The sequence below is a fragment of the Synchiropus splendidus genome, chromosome 2, assembly GCF_027744825.2.
Source record: "Synchiropus splendidus isolate RoL2022-P1 chromosome 2, RoL_Sspl_1.0, whole genome shotgun sequence".
NCBI lineage: Eukaryota > Metazoa > Chordata > Actinopteri > Syngnathiformes > Callionymidae > Synchiropus > Synchiropus splendidus.
Genome location: NC_071335.1, coordinates 36,873,067 through 36,890,263, shown reverse-complemented (window position 1 = coordinate 36,890,263; position 17,197 = coordinate 36,873,067). Strand labels below are relative to the sequence as shown.

Genomic DNA, 17,197 nt, shown 5'->3' with positions numbered 1-17,197 from the left:
TCACAGGAACAGCTTCTTCCCCTCGGCTGTTGAATTTGTGATCAGCCTTTGTTATTTATTTATTTATTTTTTGATAGCACTTTATTCCAAAGCACTTTGCTAGTTGCTGGGATCCCCACTGACCATGGCAATAAATCTGATTCTGATTGAATATACAACTAGCATGGTTACAAATGATGACAGAAAGTCAAATACCTCACACGATACCAACACTTGTGACACCATAGCTGGAGAAATGATACCCATTTCCGCACTACTGGGCATCGCATCGCCTCAATTGTGTACAAAAGAAATATTTTCCAGAGCATTCAAAAATAATTAAACCCAAAACTTGAATCCAGTCCTCTTGATCTTCATATCTTCAAAGCATGACAAAGACAAAAAATTCACAGGAGTTGTTTATTTGCTTTCCAGGCAAGTCAACAAAATGTAGAGAAATGGACATTAAAAATGCAGACTTAATACTGAACCAGCCACACCCTCATACCAACCAAGGCTGCACAAAGGTGTGTTTTAAGAATGCTGTCAAGAGAGTTTCTGTGAATCAGAAAGGATTTATTAAAAACATCGACGTCATTGATTAGCAGCAGTCGTGAAGGGTAGAGGCACTAACTCTAGTCGAGTCGATTCTACACTTGTGTTTACAGCAACTGATGACGAGATGTGATAACTCGGAATGCTGAAATGCTTTGGTTGCAAACAGGATCCGACTTTTCTGCAGTGACCAGTGATGTCAGCCTCTGTCTTCTATTTGCCCTGAAAATGTGCAGTCATTGAGGATGTTCATTAAAACTGCCTTTTCTTTGGTTTCCTTTGTTTTATACAAAACAGATTATCACCCGATGGCTCCCTCAGTCCTGCTGCTTTCTTCCCAGCAAACCGACCCTTGGGATTTCTCTTGTCGTTCTTCACCTTCTTCATTTCGCCAGCTTGACTCCAGCGAAGGTGGCCTGGCTTGCCATTTCCAGAATCTCGCCTCGGATCCTTCCTCTGTTTCTTTACGTTATTTTTTGTGTTCCCTCTATGACGTTCACCTCCTCGGGGAAAATCAGCAGCTTCATCTATATGTAGCTTCCCGTGACTGTACCGTTGGATTTTGGATGCTGGTCTCCAAGGTTTTACTGATCCAGAACCAGTCGGTGGTTCGTGCATCTCAAAGTTGTGGTCATCACTGAAAAATATGTGGCCAGATTTCTGCTTGGACTGCCGGCTGCTCTGCTGAGGAGACGCTTTAGACTGGTGGACTTTTAGTCTCTTCCTTGGTGGTTCTGGAGTGAGTGCTGCTTTGCTGTACTCAGTAAGGATGCCATTTTTCTTCAACTCTATAGCGAAAAAAAAGACGTAAATAATTGAGCATTTCCACATCAGCTCTGGAGACCGACACAACTTCATCACAATTCTACACTCAGAAAGAACCTGGGCTGAACTTACGTTTTACTTTCATCTGCACCCTGACTTCTCTGCGTTTGGTGTCATCCACGCTGTCGTAGTAGCTGATCAACGGGATGGTGGGAAATGTTCCTTTGAACATCCGCGTCTGCACACAATCCTGAGGGAGACATTCTGTTAACAGGGATTCAGTAGAACTGTAAAGTACCACAGTAACAGAGTCAGACAAGGGGATTTGTCAGTATTTGTTGGCAAAATCCATTAGAATTAAGCTATTAAGAGATATCTCAAAGCGGATTCATCCTCTGCCCATAAACAGACCAAAAAAAAAATCTACAATTTCACTAATTGATATTCAATGCAAGACCAGGGCTCAAGCAAAAAACAGCAGCAGTTGACTTTTGACAACAGCATACAATCAAATTACTGAAATAAACCAACTTGTGACTACAGGGAGAAAAAGTGTTGAGTCTGCATTGCTCTGAGAGACTGAGTAGAGACATAAGGACTCTGCAAAGCAATCTGCCAGAGTGACGCTAACATTTGAGCAGTGGTTTGGAAGAGTGAGGCATAACACTATAGTATGGGTACTTGAAGGTACTCACTGAGAAGACAGGTGAGAAAGACTAAAAAGACAGTCATCAAATTGTTGACATCATGCAGAAGAATATATAAATACACAGGATTTATGACCAGTTCATGTGGACAAATCTTTACTTATAACAATGGTTATGATATTTTTATAAAAAGAAAGTAATTTTTTATATATTTCCATGTGCTAGTAGTGAAATAATGATGAATCTCAGATGAATGTAAACTAGACAATGTGACGTTTTGGTGTTACTAAGTTCATTAAATCGCAGTCAAAGTGGTTTGTTTGTGTTTTTTTCAGCTGACAAAATCACTATTGGAAACACTGAGCTACAGCGTAACGCTTTAGGTCCTTACAGTCAAGGGTTTCAGCAGAAAACCATTTTGTTCATTATGCTGTAAGCCAATACAATTCTTTTCTCATAATAGTGAAGTATGCTGTGCTTTCTAGCTTGTGATTATTATTATGCACCTTTCTACTTATAGTCATTTCACAACCAACTAGCAAGCTTGAAATGAAAAGCAAAACAAAACTTTCATCAGTGTCTTCTTCTTCCCCAAAATAGTGACGCTTAATGCTTTGGGGCAACACATATTCAATGAAATTTGTGACTACTTTATTGTTTTTCATGCTGATTACTTCCTAATAAATACATTTGACTATGAACATTTTGATGACCCCTAAACTTGGATAAATGCAACAACCTTGTTGGAAAATCCACATGGTAAAACCTGAAGGAGAACATTACTCGTACATCACTAACCAGCCCCAAATACAGAGACAGAAAAGAAAACTTACGTGACCATAGTGTCCCTTCCTGGAGCAGTTGTAGCAGTAGCCAGAGGTGTGATCACGGTTCTCCTCTGCGTGCTTCACAGGTGGACCCACCTTGGTCTACGAGCAGGCACATGACAATGAGAAACAGTTTTAACAAAGTTGTGAAGCCCCTGCTTTTGAATACTGAGGCTGTTATGTAGTCTTTTACACCCATATGAACTGCTTCCTCTGGTGTGACATTGAATGCTGATTAGACAGCTACAGTTTGAAGACTGTGTAATGACAACAAATACACACTGACCAAGAGTGTGAGAGATACAGATACATGATGCCATTTACAGCTAACGTCTCTCACACACACACGCGTGTGTGTGCGCACCTTTCTCCTCTCTGATTTAAGGATTACAAACATTGCACACCCACATGTATTTCTAATAGTTCCTCCAAACACACCCCTGCATCCTCACACCAACCACGCACACTTGTTTTCCCTCCCTCCCTCTCCCTTTCCCTTTTCCGCTTGAGTAGTTTTGAGGCAGAAAGAATGAATGCTATTAAGGAGTCGCGTCATTATCGGGTCGGGCCGGACCGGCCCATCTCCATCACAAAGGCCAGGAGATCACAGACCTCTCCCCAACACACACATGCACACCCACCCACCCTAAGGAGATCATAGTCCCCCGTCTCCAGCCCCCGACCTCCACCCTTCTTGCACCTCTTCCTATTCATTGCTCATGTAAATTGGCTGCAGGTCTCCCTCCATCTCTCCCTCCATGACCTTGGGCTCGTCTTATCACCAGCTAGTAGGATCCGGCGCACACACTGCATGAATGAATCGAAGAATGGCGAGCCAGAGAAAAGAAGAAATAAAATCCCCCTCTTATTCTTCCATCAAACCGCGATACTTGTCAGAGACCTGATTGTGTATTTGTATGCCAGTGTGTAGATGTCTGCCTCATTCAATATTAATTAAAGGGATGAACCCTCATCCGTCTTGGGTTTCTGCTCTCACACCTGCTATCGGGAAATCTAAATAGCTGACGGCGGCCAAAACGTTTATAATGCCTCGGAGGAGCTCAGATCTGCTTGTACTTCTGATGATGCAACGTATGAGCAAAACAGTGACTCAACATTTGAGCAAGAGAATCAAACACATCTTTCAGAGCAATAGTATTCTCAAAAGGGTTTGTTGAAGAATATTGTTCTTGACTAAGAGCAATTCAGTTTCTATTTGAGAATCATAAAGCAACACTATTATTGTCCTTTCACTATCAAGCAAATACAATTGAAAATTGAAAACGCCCAGCAGGGGTTTGGCTTTCGTTTTAGTCCGAATGCCGATCTGAATTTTTGAGTTAAGTAAATCTGAGAGTCGTGGAGGAGACGCAGAAAAACAAAAGACATTTGTGCTTTTGAAGAGTATGAGCATGACCAGTGAAATGAAAACTGCACCCTAAGCAGACCCTTGAGGCACCCCATATTTCACACTAGCACCGTTTCGACCATTGACTCAGCAGGATGCTGTGGGCAGCACTGTCAAAAGGAGAATTAAGGCTCAAGGGAAGAAGAACAAAGGTGGGATCTGGCCTGTTGCGATCACACTCTCAGTGAAGTGACGAGATAAGTGCATGTTTGTACTGTGGTTCTTTGTAACAATGTTCTGTCTATGATATGATGAGCCGCATCTTTTTAAGAGCACTGAAAATGATGGGGTTCTTAAGATATTTAGAAGAAGTATGAGATGATCTTGTTTTATCTCTGGTATTTGATTTTCAGTAAAACCTTAAATCAAGCATAACCTTGTCTTTTTGGTCTATTATAGAGAGGAAATCTTGAAACGAGGGAAATAACTTAAAATATGATCTTTTACTTTCTCTGACTCATCAGAATAAATCCTGTTTTAAGTAACTAACTCAAGTTGCTTCATTCAAGTGTTTATTATTGCTCTTATTTCAAGCATGATGACATCCAGCCATATCACAACTCATCAACAGTAATTCATTTAACCTATTTTGTGGCTGTTAACAGTTATAATCTAAGATAAATTACCTTAACTAGATAGACATTTTCTGCTATTTTATATTAAATATAATATATGTATGATTGGGATGTTATATTTTACGTAACAACACAAAACACATTTTTTTGGCTAACTTTAGGGCACCCTGGCTACATCTCATTTCTACCACCAATCTTAATTCAAGAAACCCAGTCAAGCGAAATTATCTTGTTGCATATGCATAGTAACTCAGAATGAGACAAAATACAAACCTTTATCCAAGTAGAAATGCACACCATGGGTAAAACCCATACAGGAAAACCAAGGCTGGATTTGACGTACATACTAACAAAAACCATAGGGACTTAAATGAACTTGGAGCTAAAAAAAAAAAAGATACACGCTTCGTGTGTCCATGCTCACACATTCATACTTTAAAAAGGCCAGAGCTTATTAACTTCTGTTTGGCCAACAGTCCCGCGGCTGCAGAAACAGCAGGAAGAATCTGGTTCTGATCCAGAACCGGCTGATCTAACAAGAAGAGCCACTAGAGCAGTGAACGGATACTCTGGCAGTCAGTCAAGAAGAAGCTGATGGTCAAGAGAGTGCGTGAGTGTGTGTGTTCGAGAGGGTCCTAGAGGCTTTGCAGTGTGGACACACAACCAGCCATGCGTGGCCTCTCACGCACCAACACACAGACACCGGTTTCTCACAGTTGTCACACAAACACCCTGTCTCGCTCTCCTCTGCTCCTGGTGGCAAAGCCGTGATAATCCTTCAGCCAACACAAAGCTGGGACTGTTACATACGGCAATCTGAAGGAACACACACACATACACACACACCCAAGCCTGTTTGCTTCTCGGATTGGGCTTGATAACTGTGTGTGTGTTGCAGGATGGGATGTGAACAGTAACGGGTGGTGAGAGCAAGGGGGCTGGGGCCAGCGGCACTGCTTTGCATATGTTATTGCAGCGATGGGAAGCAGTTTGCATATGTTACTGGACCCACTGGGGAGCAACTCTGCACGCTTTATCAAAGAGAACAGCCTCGCAACACAACACCACTGGCTTTAGATGAAAACAAACAGATCCGGAGTGTGGCTGCGTGTGCGGGTGTGTGTGTTCCAGCAACATGCCTGTGCGTGCACATGAGGTAAACATCACACATTAATTAGAGCGTCGTGAGCCACTGCCATGAGCTGTTGGAGTTGAACTTTAGGAAGTACGCACCACACCAGTAATCCTCTTATTGTCTTGAGGGGAATTTTAACTGAGCAATTTTCAAAATCAAACTCATTAAAATGTTTGCACTCAATCAGAGTGGGAGGAATCAGGAAACAAAATATCTTGGGTGATAAACACGGAGGTGAGGGATGTGTGAGTACAGGTCGAGCGCCAGTATTGTGTCTGGCAACTCACAACAGACTCCTCAGTCCTGCACTGACGCATTCATTCACTGTGAAGCTTATCAACAGAGTTGTACATTTCACCACACATGCACCTGGAATGTTGACTGAGAAAAGCCTCGTGAGCAGTCGTCACCACCAGAGTGATGGGCAGAGATGAGACAGCTGGAACACTTTCTTGGTCAGAGTGTATGAAGCTCTTGAAGGCTTTCTTCAGCATTTCCTTGTCATCATTTAGAACGAAGAATATATTTAAATATGTCAATAAAGATGCCATATTATTCTCTAAAGAAATATTTTTCTTTTTGTCTCTCAACAATTGCAGGTTTATAATATATGTTATAATAGGTTTAAAATGATAGTTCTAACAGGATCGATACACAACATACTTCACTATTCACTTTCTCAAGAATTTGAATTTTAGTAGGGATTAAGGCATACAAATTGTTTCAAGTACACACATCTAATCTAATGTATGAAGACATCGGGGATCACTCCTTCGTGGAGAAAAGCATCCATCAGTCTGTGATCTGATTATTGAGGCACACATATAATAATTTACAGTTTCTACATCAATTTTATATTACAATATTACAATGGAAAAATTAAATGCTGGCAAAAAATGAAGCCTATATTGTCCTGTACTCAGGGGATTCTCGTGCTGACAATTCAACTTTCACTGGCAGAGAACACTCCTGTGTAGTAAATACAACCATTCACTAAAATGACTAGCTAATACTACAGTCATAAACAGTACATTTGAGACTTACTTAGTGCTGTGCATCTTTTTCTAAATGCTGCTGGATCCTCAGGTTTATAAAGAAGGAGGGAAAGAGAGCAAAGAGATGAGCAGGAGGACATTTGAACTGTACTTCTGGGAGTCAGCAAAAACTACTATGAATGGGCACGAGAGCTTTTTTTGCCTCGTCTACGACCTTCCGGGGAAATAAAAGAGTCAGGTGGCAGAACATGGCCAATAAAGGTTATAGCATGCGCAGGCTTGATGGGGACTTCAGTTACATTGGGGAGATCCGAAAAGCTACAAAGGTGCCGACTTTATCAACAGCTTGGTTAGATCAGCATAAGAAAACTGAAGTTCATATCTGCTCTTCCATCACTTGCCATTACTAGTCAGCAAGATCATGTTTTCTCACAGCCACATTCATAAAAAAACATGACAAAGCTCAATGTTTGTAAACCACTGAACCTCATACTGTCATTTTACAACTGAAAAACGCCTACTTTGGTTGAATACAGTTGAACAACAGGATGCATAGTCGGCCACCGAGGACAAACACAGAAGTACATCAGCATGTTTTACAGATTAAGGAGAATAAAGGGCTTCAACAAGGCTGTTACAATTACGGATCTATGGTTTTGTTCACTTTACTGCCACCTTTAGTTATCCGTTTAACCACCGAGTGGCGCTATAACTCCATACACTACGTGAAGCAATGCAGCGCGACAACTCGGTAGGCAAAGTGAAGGCTGAGGTCCGAAGCGCTAGGTCGTTGTTCATCGAGTATAAAGACAAGGGAATATATACTGTATCTCCCACACGGACAATTCAATCAAATCAAGCGACTGATATATTGACTCCCATTACGTACGCCCTTCAAGACATGCAATTTTTAAGACTCTAAAGAAGGAAATGAATATTTAGTGCGAGCAAAACCTGATGAATGATTTTGAGTAAAAAACTGACATTGTTTAAAATGATTACCCTCAATAATATTATAAAACAGTGTCATGAAAAATACTGAACACATTTACACTCCCGTTATTTAACCTAAAACAGGTATAAGAGGATTATGAAAATGACATGATTGACTTCTGTCAGAGGAGAAGAAGCCCACTGGGGAAAGAGCAGTTGATTTTAAAGCATAATGATTTATGGCAAAAAAAAAAAAAAAAAGTCATATGATCAGGAAACAATTAAGAATATAAAACGGCATGAGCGCACAAATGGCTTATTTAACACAATACAATGTGCCAAGAGTGCTTTAAAGTGTATTTAAGTTGAGGAGAGCGGTGTGTCCGCTTCCGTTCACTTTCACCTCAGTGCCTTTTTAATAAGCTTGTTTCTAAATTCTGCCTGTCGCGCCACTAAATTCACTCCCTCTCACTTAGTGATGGCAGGAAAGTAAAATGGAGGGAGTGGAGGAGGTCGTTTGGGAGAAGGTCCACACTGTTTTTTAGAAGAAAAATGTTGATGTTAAATATAGCAGAGTGAAGAGAGATCGACCAAACGCACATGCAGACACCTCACGATCAATAAACACACAGGTGTCACTCCTACTATCAGTGTTGTGGCCAATCAGTGCTCTCACTGATAGACATCAGCCAATCGGTTGCTCACGTTCGTCCTCTGGCTTTTCCAAGCTTCTGTATGCTGTTTGTCAGCCTCCCATCTTCCAGAAGATTTCTACTGTCTGATGGGCCAACTTCTGGAGGAATAATGCTCAATGAAGCTTGCACAAAGAAGTTTCTGTGGATCCATACACAGAAAAACTAGTGTAATAAAAGACGTTCAATAAAAACAGAACATTTTGTGGAACCCATATTTGCCACTCCTCCGGACAGCCAGAGGGTGGAGTTCTAGTCTCGACCTCTGGAGCACATGCCTCTGAATAAGAGCATCCTTTTTTAGGTGGAACATTTTTAAGTTATTTTCGTCATGTTTATGTCAACACTAACAACCAGATGAGGAAGTGGTGAAAAACAGAACAAACTAACTTCACACAGCAGTTGTACATCTTCAAGTGAAGCACATCTACACACCAAAAAGTCAAATGTTCATCCTTTGGTGGTGCGTTCCTACCCACCTCGTCCTTGTGACTCATGTTCCAATCTAATCAAGTCTTACACATCAATGTGTAGCGTGAGTGAGTGTTCAGCAATCTGACATGACACAACGGCAGAGACGATTAAGGAGAAAAGCAAAGGTGTGAGCGCTGAAACACTGTTCATTTGATACAGTCAAGCAGAAAATTCTTCAGGTATTTTCTACCTTTTTACAGTTCTCTCTATATATATTTGTTGTGTGTGTCCATGTGTGTCGGCATCTTACTTTCACAGTAAATACTCCAGGGGCTTTGTGGTCTATACAGTTTGGTGTGGAGGAGTTTGTTAGTGGAGGGCCAGGTGCAGTCAGACAACACACACATACTCATGGAAGATAAACGGACCTCGAGAGTGAGCGTGCACATATGACACACACACACACAGACATGCCCTCACACACACACCAACAGCAAGGATAAATGGACCCAGTAGCAGGGAGGTCTGACAGAATGCCTTTTCACACCTGGCTGAGCCCAGCGGAAGGTGACAGAGTCACATCTCCCAAAGCGAGCGCACACACTCACACACCTTCTCACATTGGGGAGTTCAGGGTCATAAGCAGCATCATGAATAAAATGAGGCAGTCCTAAACAGAAGGATATGCGCGCACGTGTGTGTGTGTGTGTGTGTCAGTGGTGTGCCTGCTTTTACGTTTGCGACTCCAAACCCCACGCTAGTTTGGATCGGTAACGACCTTCTGTTCTCAGTGCTTAAATGGCTTAAATACTGCAATTAGACCTGGGTCACAATCCACCACCCGTTAAAGTACGCCATCACACACAAGCGGCCCAACTGTGGCGTCCTCCTCTCTAGAGGTGTCCAGATTCTCCTTTTCATACGAGGAACAAAGTGAAACTCCCGTGCCAACACATGCGCGACAATTAAAAACTCAACTCCGGTTTCCTCCCGTGGCTCCCTGAGAGCTGCTCTGTCCTGCTCCCTCCTCCTCCTCCTCTCTGCTGCCTCAAACTCTCCCGCCGCGCTACCCGAGCTCTAACCATGCTGCCTTTTCATTAGACAGCCCCTGCTAATTAATCTCCATAGAGGAGAGTGACAGACCTCCCCCAGCACACACACATATATACAAAGTGCACACCAAGATATATGCAAACACACACTCTGCTTCCCTCTCTCCCGCTCCCTCGTCCCGCGTGGCGTTGGCAGCCCATTTCATGCTTTATCACGTCTTTTAATTGACAAACAAGCTGCTCTTTTCTCTTAGGCTGAGGTCTATATCACCCTCTCGCCTTGATGTACACACACATTAGGGAGCAAAGAGACCATTTATCTTTGATAACTTGTGTGATTGTCCACAACTTTTGGACACACTACGGTATTTTTTGGCTATGCTTCACTTGTCTGCTCGAGGGCAACATCAATACACATCAAAGCAGACTTACAGATTTTTGTCAGCTTAGCTGGAAGATATTTGTGAAATAATGGGACTACTTTTCTACATAGTTATACTGATCCACAATACAACTCATATACTGCTGTCAACAGGATGTGGATCACTTTTGACAAGAAGGCCCCGGAAGCAGTGGAATTTTTGCTGGCTTCAGGACAGATAAATAACTTGACAAATTCTTCACTTCAAATGACAAGAATCTGGAAGGTCCAGGTTTGATTTCATCCAGTAATGCTGCCCTTGTGATAGACGTTAAGCAAGTGAAACCCACCCACATTACTGGACGTTTCGAGGTCATCTCTAAATAGATGTTGTTTTCCAACTCCCACAATCCTAAGATATAAAGTCACACCATTGATTTCGTTACATGAATGATCAGCCCATCTTCAAGTGGCCTAAAACGCTGTCACCACACGCTGAGCTCAAACAACGCAGGCTCCAACAAGCTTTCACCCTATATCAGTCTTGAGTCTACACATCACATGCAAGGGTGATAAAGGCCATGAACTGTTGTCAGAAAATTGATGCAATTTTGAGTTCATCTGACATCTGAGCTGCTTGGCTAATAACAGCAGTGGTTACGTTCCATACTCACATTTAAAGCATGTTGAATAATTTAAAGTGCCAAAACTTTAAATTTGTTCTGTAAATTATTTTTCAAAACAACTCACAAGCTTGGCCCCGTGGGTTGGCTTCAGGAGGGTTTGAACACAGGTTTATGAAGGCTACAGATCATTTATGATTGAGTTTTAATAACTCAAATCAAATGAATGTGAGAGACAAATCGCAAACTTTGACATCTTGAGACCTGTCTTTGATCCTGGACTCTCTTGACTTGGGAATATGTGATGGACAGGATCAGCATTGTATCATGAACTCACTCTGACCCAAGGTCTAATTTAGTTTATCTTCTTCTGGTGAGCACTGCAAAGAAAATGTGGCTGGGAAAGTAGCACCAAGAATTACTTATCACATCTACAGCTAAAAAGTGACATTCACTAATACATCCATATTATAGCTTGTTATTAGAGCGCTTTATCACACATTCTCATTTATGTTCACTTACAGGACTATAGAATAATAGTACGTAACAATAAGAATAATACCAAGGTGTCTGGGGAAATAACTTGCAACAAAAATGTTATCTGCACAAGTCGATGGATTTAAAAAATATATATATTGTTGTCATATGAACTAACAAAAAATGAGCCTGGGAATGAGACTCACCGTGACATGGTATTGCCGCCAGATTTCAGGACATGCCTAAAGAAAGAGAAAACCATTAGACAATGTCACACAAAACATCACACACTGAGCAGAAACTATGACTATAATGTGTGAGCATTTCTTTTCCATACAGCATCAGTATTAAGATATTCTTTGTACAGCCACTTTCCAGTCACCATCCTCCCACAGGTACACTTGACTCTGGCAGCCGCCCCTGCGTGTGTCCCTGCACTCCCGAACACAGTAAGTAAGCCAGTCAGTTGTTTTGTCCCGGTGTGACTAACGCATTATCTCTGGAGCTTCGCCACGCTGTTCCTTAAGCACTACGACATCCTTTCTCAGCCGCCGCTACTTCCCACTGGGAAATTGAAAATGCCGCCGTCGCTGCAGGCAACAAGATTTATCTATTTACACACCTACTGAGTGGAAGAGAGGAAAAACGAGAGAGTAGGGAAGGGAGATTTGGGCTCATGTGGGTTTAAATTCCGGAGTTCAAGCTTCAACCCAACGTTCGGGGGAAAAATAAATCTAACTAGCCAAGTTTGTGATTGCACTTTAAACTTGCTCTGTTCAGAGGAGCAAGAAGATGGCAAATATGAATTTCAACAGCTGTCTCTTCACCACCTCTCCTCCTGTGTTCTTTTTTAAACTATTCACCCCCTTCCACTTCCCCCACCATTTGCTCTCTCCCTCCAGACCGCTGGGGTAGCGCGTTGTTGTCGAGGGCGACAGGCGAGGCGAGCGACACACTCGCGCTTCGTCAACCGTCTGTCTTTAATGAGAGACACAGAAAGGCCCAGGGGACTGAGACCTGACTCTCTCACACACACAAAACCACACATTTAATTTGAGAGCAAAAGTTTGTGCACAGACAAAACGGGAGTTATAGTTTGCTTGAAAACAATATTTTAAAGAGCAGAGGAATGAGACCAAAATTAGTATTGACGGACGGTGAGCCAGAAATTAAAGGCAGGCACGATCGAGGCAGAAAACGGGGCCCGGTGTGTCCTGGTCTCCCCTCTCCCTCTGGTGTTCACCTGGTTACTCATCCATTACACAGAGCACAGAACATGACTGACTGACAGAGAGCAAGAGAGAGTAAAAGAGAGCATGGTGGGGGAGACGCACAGGACTGTTACACACTCTCTAGGTCTTTCATTCCACGGCACGAGGGGAACTGACCGGTGTAATGAAGCCCCGTGGAAGGATAATTGTCATTGATGGTAATTAGAGTGGCCCTGCATTACCAGCACGTCGTGTGCACAGACAGCTGGAATATACAGCATGGCAGGACATAACAAAGCTGTAATCGCCCAAGTGTATCAATTAAGGTGAACAACGGCGTCTGCTGTCTCTGTTCAACCATTATTACCCACGTCAGTCCGGAGTTGAAGAAACAAGTCATTTTTGTTCCACTTCAGAAAAAGACCCGTTGTTACTTTTGATCACTGAGCTCCAGTATTTGCGGCTCTACACAGTTGTTGTGTGGCGTAACAATTGCTTTGAGGTGATTTGAAAAAAAAAAAATCTATGCTCACATCAAAGAAGTGTCCCTTCATGCCACAGCGGTGACACTGCTTGTGCCAGTACGGCTTCTCACTGCAGGAATTGAATACATGTCCGGGCAGGCCGCAGTTACTGCAGTGCTTGTTGGGACATTCACTGGACAGGTGACCCGAGGTTCCACAAAGAAAGCAGGGCGACATCTTCTGCGAGAAGAACCACACGCTTTAGTCTATACTGTAACAGTGAAGTGCATAAAAGCGTCGCATGATGTGATCAAGCGGAACCAACTTTGGGCTTGGGGCAGCTTTTGGAGAGGTGTCCGGTCTTGTCACAGTTTCGGCAGCGGACATGCTTGGCACTGTAGTATCTTTTTGAATCCCGCTGGCCGATGATTTGGGCACGCCTCTCTTTGTTGAAAATCCTAGCCTGAAACACAGAAAAACATGGTGTCACTACCTTTTACTAAACCACTGCAGATGTAACTACAAGAACAGTCCACATACATCCCTGTCTTTAGATGAAACCACCCAAGTGCTTTGTCTCTCTTCCTCCTCCGTATTATCATCTGGGGAGACAAAAAAAAAGCATTTAAGTCTGAACATTTTTACATTTTATTTTAATCTATTTAACAAGGATGAAGCGCTTCAGTTATTTATCCATAATTTATAATGTATACTGTACAAAAATACACACCAGCTGCAGCACGGTGACACATGTGGAGGACCCCCCGACACCAGATAATTGTTATCAGTTTATTTAGGATTCTTGGATTTTCCATCAACCAGCTGGAGGAGCAGGCAAAGGGGAAAGTCCTCACTGATACCTCAGCAACCAGACCCAAGATTAGCAGAAGATAACAGATGTTCTAATTGATTGGTGAAGCATCAGTGCATATTCATTAACACACCAAGAGAGTTGTTTGTAAGTACAGCCTGAAACAGAATGATTCGTAGATAGATGATATATAGTCACTGCTTTCCAGTGATGCAATCTATAAATAAAGAGGCTCAGGGATAACTGCTGGGCCGTGTTCAACTCCACCAATTTGGTGGATAATCGTGAGCACAGCAGTCTCTCCTCATTTGAGTATTCAGATATTTGACTTCAAAGGGTCCAGAACGCCGGCATTTCTTTCAAGTCTTTCTAAACGTATAGTTGCAGTTACTTTGGAGAATGGTATGACGATCGTAACATATGAGAAGGAGTAGAAGCTGGTGTGCAGATATTACAGAAACTTCATTAGAATTCAGAAACTATTTGCAAACTTCTGCACCGTGAAGTTTAATTTGCAGCTCAATATTGACAACTTTGTCTATTTTTTTTAATGTTTAACCAAGTCTGGATTTACGACCATCAGCGTACCTAACACAAACATTAAATATCTGATTTTGAGTTGATAATAAAACACAACATTTAACAACATGCAGATTTTCATGCCTGAGGCGTTTAATTTCCTCTCCGGGTGACAGGCGCACACACAAACTGACACAGTGTCAGAGCCGCACATCTGTATGAGAGTGGCACTAACAGCACCCTGAGGGAGATCACCGAACTCTCTGCAGACCCACAAGACTGTAACTGACATTGAAGCATTGTAATGTAAACACACTCTCTCTCCAACACTGACATGCATACTTAGCATTAATTACGAGCAGATAGCAATGACCCACGCATACTCACACGCTTTGACAAACACACGCACACACTGACACCATGGCGCATCGACCTCTGCGATTAGCTAGTTGACAGTCTTTAGCCTTTGGACAAACACGCCGCCTTGAGCTGTATCAAACATTACGCTCCCTTATCACCTTCTTTTGCTCTTTTAACCAACTCTATTCAGCTTCTAGTCATTTCACCTCTAGTCTTTGTTCAGCTCATTTTTCCAACTCTACTAAGCCCCAGCAGTCCGCAGTACCCTGTGAGACCCAACAAAACAATCTGTTTGTACCTGCCGAATGAATGTGTAGGAACATGACAGTTCAAAAATGTACATTGAATGAATAGAAGACATTGTTTGGAGGTGCGCAGAGGTATGATGGATATTTGCTGCGAATAGAATGGGCATGGTCGTCACACCTGTTTCATTACCAAATAATGAGCAGGACGACACAAGACCCCAGGCATAAGGTGACTGGATGATGGAGGAGTCGTGTCCTGGAACAGGTATGACTGACAGGAGACGACCTCGAGTTTGGCTTTGGCTTGCAACAGTGAGGCATGTGGAGGTCTGGCTTCAGTGGCAGTTGCAGCAGCCAACAGGAGACAACCTGCATTCGTGTCTTGAGCTCAGAGGGGCTGACAGTCCTGTAGAGCAGCTGCCATTGGCAGAGCAGAGTGTGGCATCTGGACTTTCTTAAGTCAAATGGACAATTGAAGTGGTCTCCATGTTTCAGTGTGACAGTGGTAACCCAATTTATTGTGGTGTTGGAAGTACCATCTTCTGGCTTGATTGAATGGACACTAACATTTTGAGATTTTTAGTTGAAAGTACGGATGACAGACCCACAATTGTTGCCCACTGACAGGAAAATAAGACTTTGCTGGTAGAATTGATTTAATTTGTTCCTTCACATGAATTACTCGCCACACGTCAACATGAACCTCAAACTCCCCTTTTTGCATCGGAATAGAAGTCAGGCAACCTTGACAAATACAATGACATTATGAACTACACTCTTTCAAGAGTAGTTGAGTGAATATTAGTGAACCATTCAGAAACTGGCATATATGCCACTGGCAAAACTGGCATATTTGGGAATGTGAATATCACCATAATCTCAACATATTTGCACATTTAAAATACACAGAAGTCATATTTTCTAAAATACAATGTTTCATTTAATAACAGCAAACAATATGATTCACTCACTCGCAGCAGTTCTTCACCTTGAACGGTGAAAAGGAATCAGATCAGACTGAAAGATGGCATTGAAGTTCATCATCATCAAAAAGATGAAGAGTACTGATAACTGTTCTGAGAATAGCTATAGAGCTCACCCAGTGTTTAGGGGCCGGGGGTCTGTCGTGGCTACTTATGTGTCTTGACAATGAGCTTAGAGGAAGATGGGGTGAAGGTGGGTTTGCGTCTGCTCAAACTGTGTGTGCGTGTGCATGTGTGTTGAATGTAAGAATTAGTGACTCAACGAAAGTCATTCCCAAAGCGTCTCCCAGGGGGACTCCCCAAATAAAGAGCAGGAAGCTTTCCCTTAATCTAAGGGCCCCCCATCTAACCAACACACAGGGATAAAGGGTGAAGCTCTTTGTCACGGCCGAGGAATCAAACACATGGGTGGGGGGGGTGGAAGAGGAAAAGGAAGAGGGTGGGGGACCGTTGTCTGTATGCTGGTTGAAAATATGCTAATCAACCTTGAATCCTCGTTCAAAACCAAACTCTGAGAGCTGCTTGCTCCGACATAGCCGAGAAGATCTGAGGGAGTCTGGAAAGGAGCAGATGGCAGCAGCTCACTCAGCAGCTGAACAGACTCCAGAGATGCCTCCACTGCGCTGGCGCTACACTCACAGATTTAACGTTGAATACAACAACAAAGTGGCTAGCAGGAAGAAGTAGAAAGAGTCAGATATATCAGCAGTAATCTGCCTATTTCGCCTTTTGTGCCCTTTTAACTCAATGTTCCCTCCAATACTGATTCTCCTGGACAACTTTCATTATCTCATCACAGCGCTGTCAAGGGAAATTTAACACAATGGTGTGGAAGGGACACAGGGAGGGAGGGATCGGTGGAGAGAATTCGACAGATGCTACCTGTCTGTCTCATAGGTACCCTGATTATCAAAAGATGGGGAGGAGGCTGTGCACCAGTTCATCAGAGCCCACAGAGCAGTACAACACAGAGATAGAGAGTGTGTTTGTTTGTTACAAAAACCATAGACAACCATGTATATGTGTGCCTGTGTGATGACAAATCAGTCCCACCACCACTGACAACAGAACGGAAGTGTACATGTGGCTAATGAACCATGAACACCCAGCTCTCCTGGGGTGCTAAAGAGGGGGAGTCTCGATACACACACAAACACATAAAG

At 42.7% G+C, this 17,197-nt stretch overlaps 1 protein-coding gene across 3 annotated transcripts in view; it reads right to left on the bottom strand.

Moving 5' to 3' along the window:
* Window positions 1-395: 395 nt before the first annotated feature.
* Window positions 396-17,197, bottom strand: part of LOC128754884 (zinc finger CCHC domain-containing protein 7-like) — a 39,782-nt gene continuing 22,980 nt past the window's right edge. For all 3 annotated transcript variants that reach the window (XM_053857841.1, XM_053857840.1, XM_053857842.1), the window contains 7 exons: window positions 13,654-13,715; window positions 13,439-13,576; window positions 13,183-13,353; window positions 11,645-11,680; window positions 2,780-2,875; window positions 1,432-1,549; window positions 396-1,322 (listed from right to left, as the gene is read on the bottom strand). In XM_053857841.1, coding sequence (XP_053713816.1) covers window positions 787-1,322; window positions 1,432-1,549; window positions 2,780-2,875; window positions 11,645-11,680; window positions 13,183-13,353; window positions 13,439-13,576; window positions 13,654-13,715 — 1,157 coding nt within the window. In that variant the 3' untranslated portion in view covers window positions 396-786. The remainder of the gene's footprint in view (window positions 1,323-1,431; window positions 1,550-2,779; window positions 2,876-11,644; window positions 11,681-13,182; window positions 13,354-13,438; window positions 13,577-13,653; window positions 13,716-17,197) is intronic.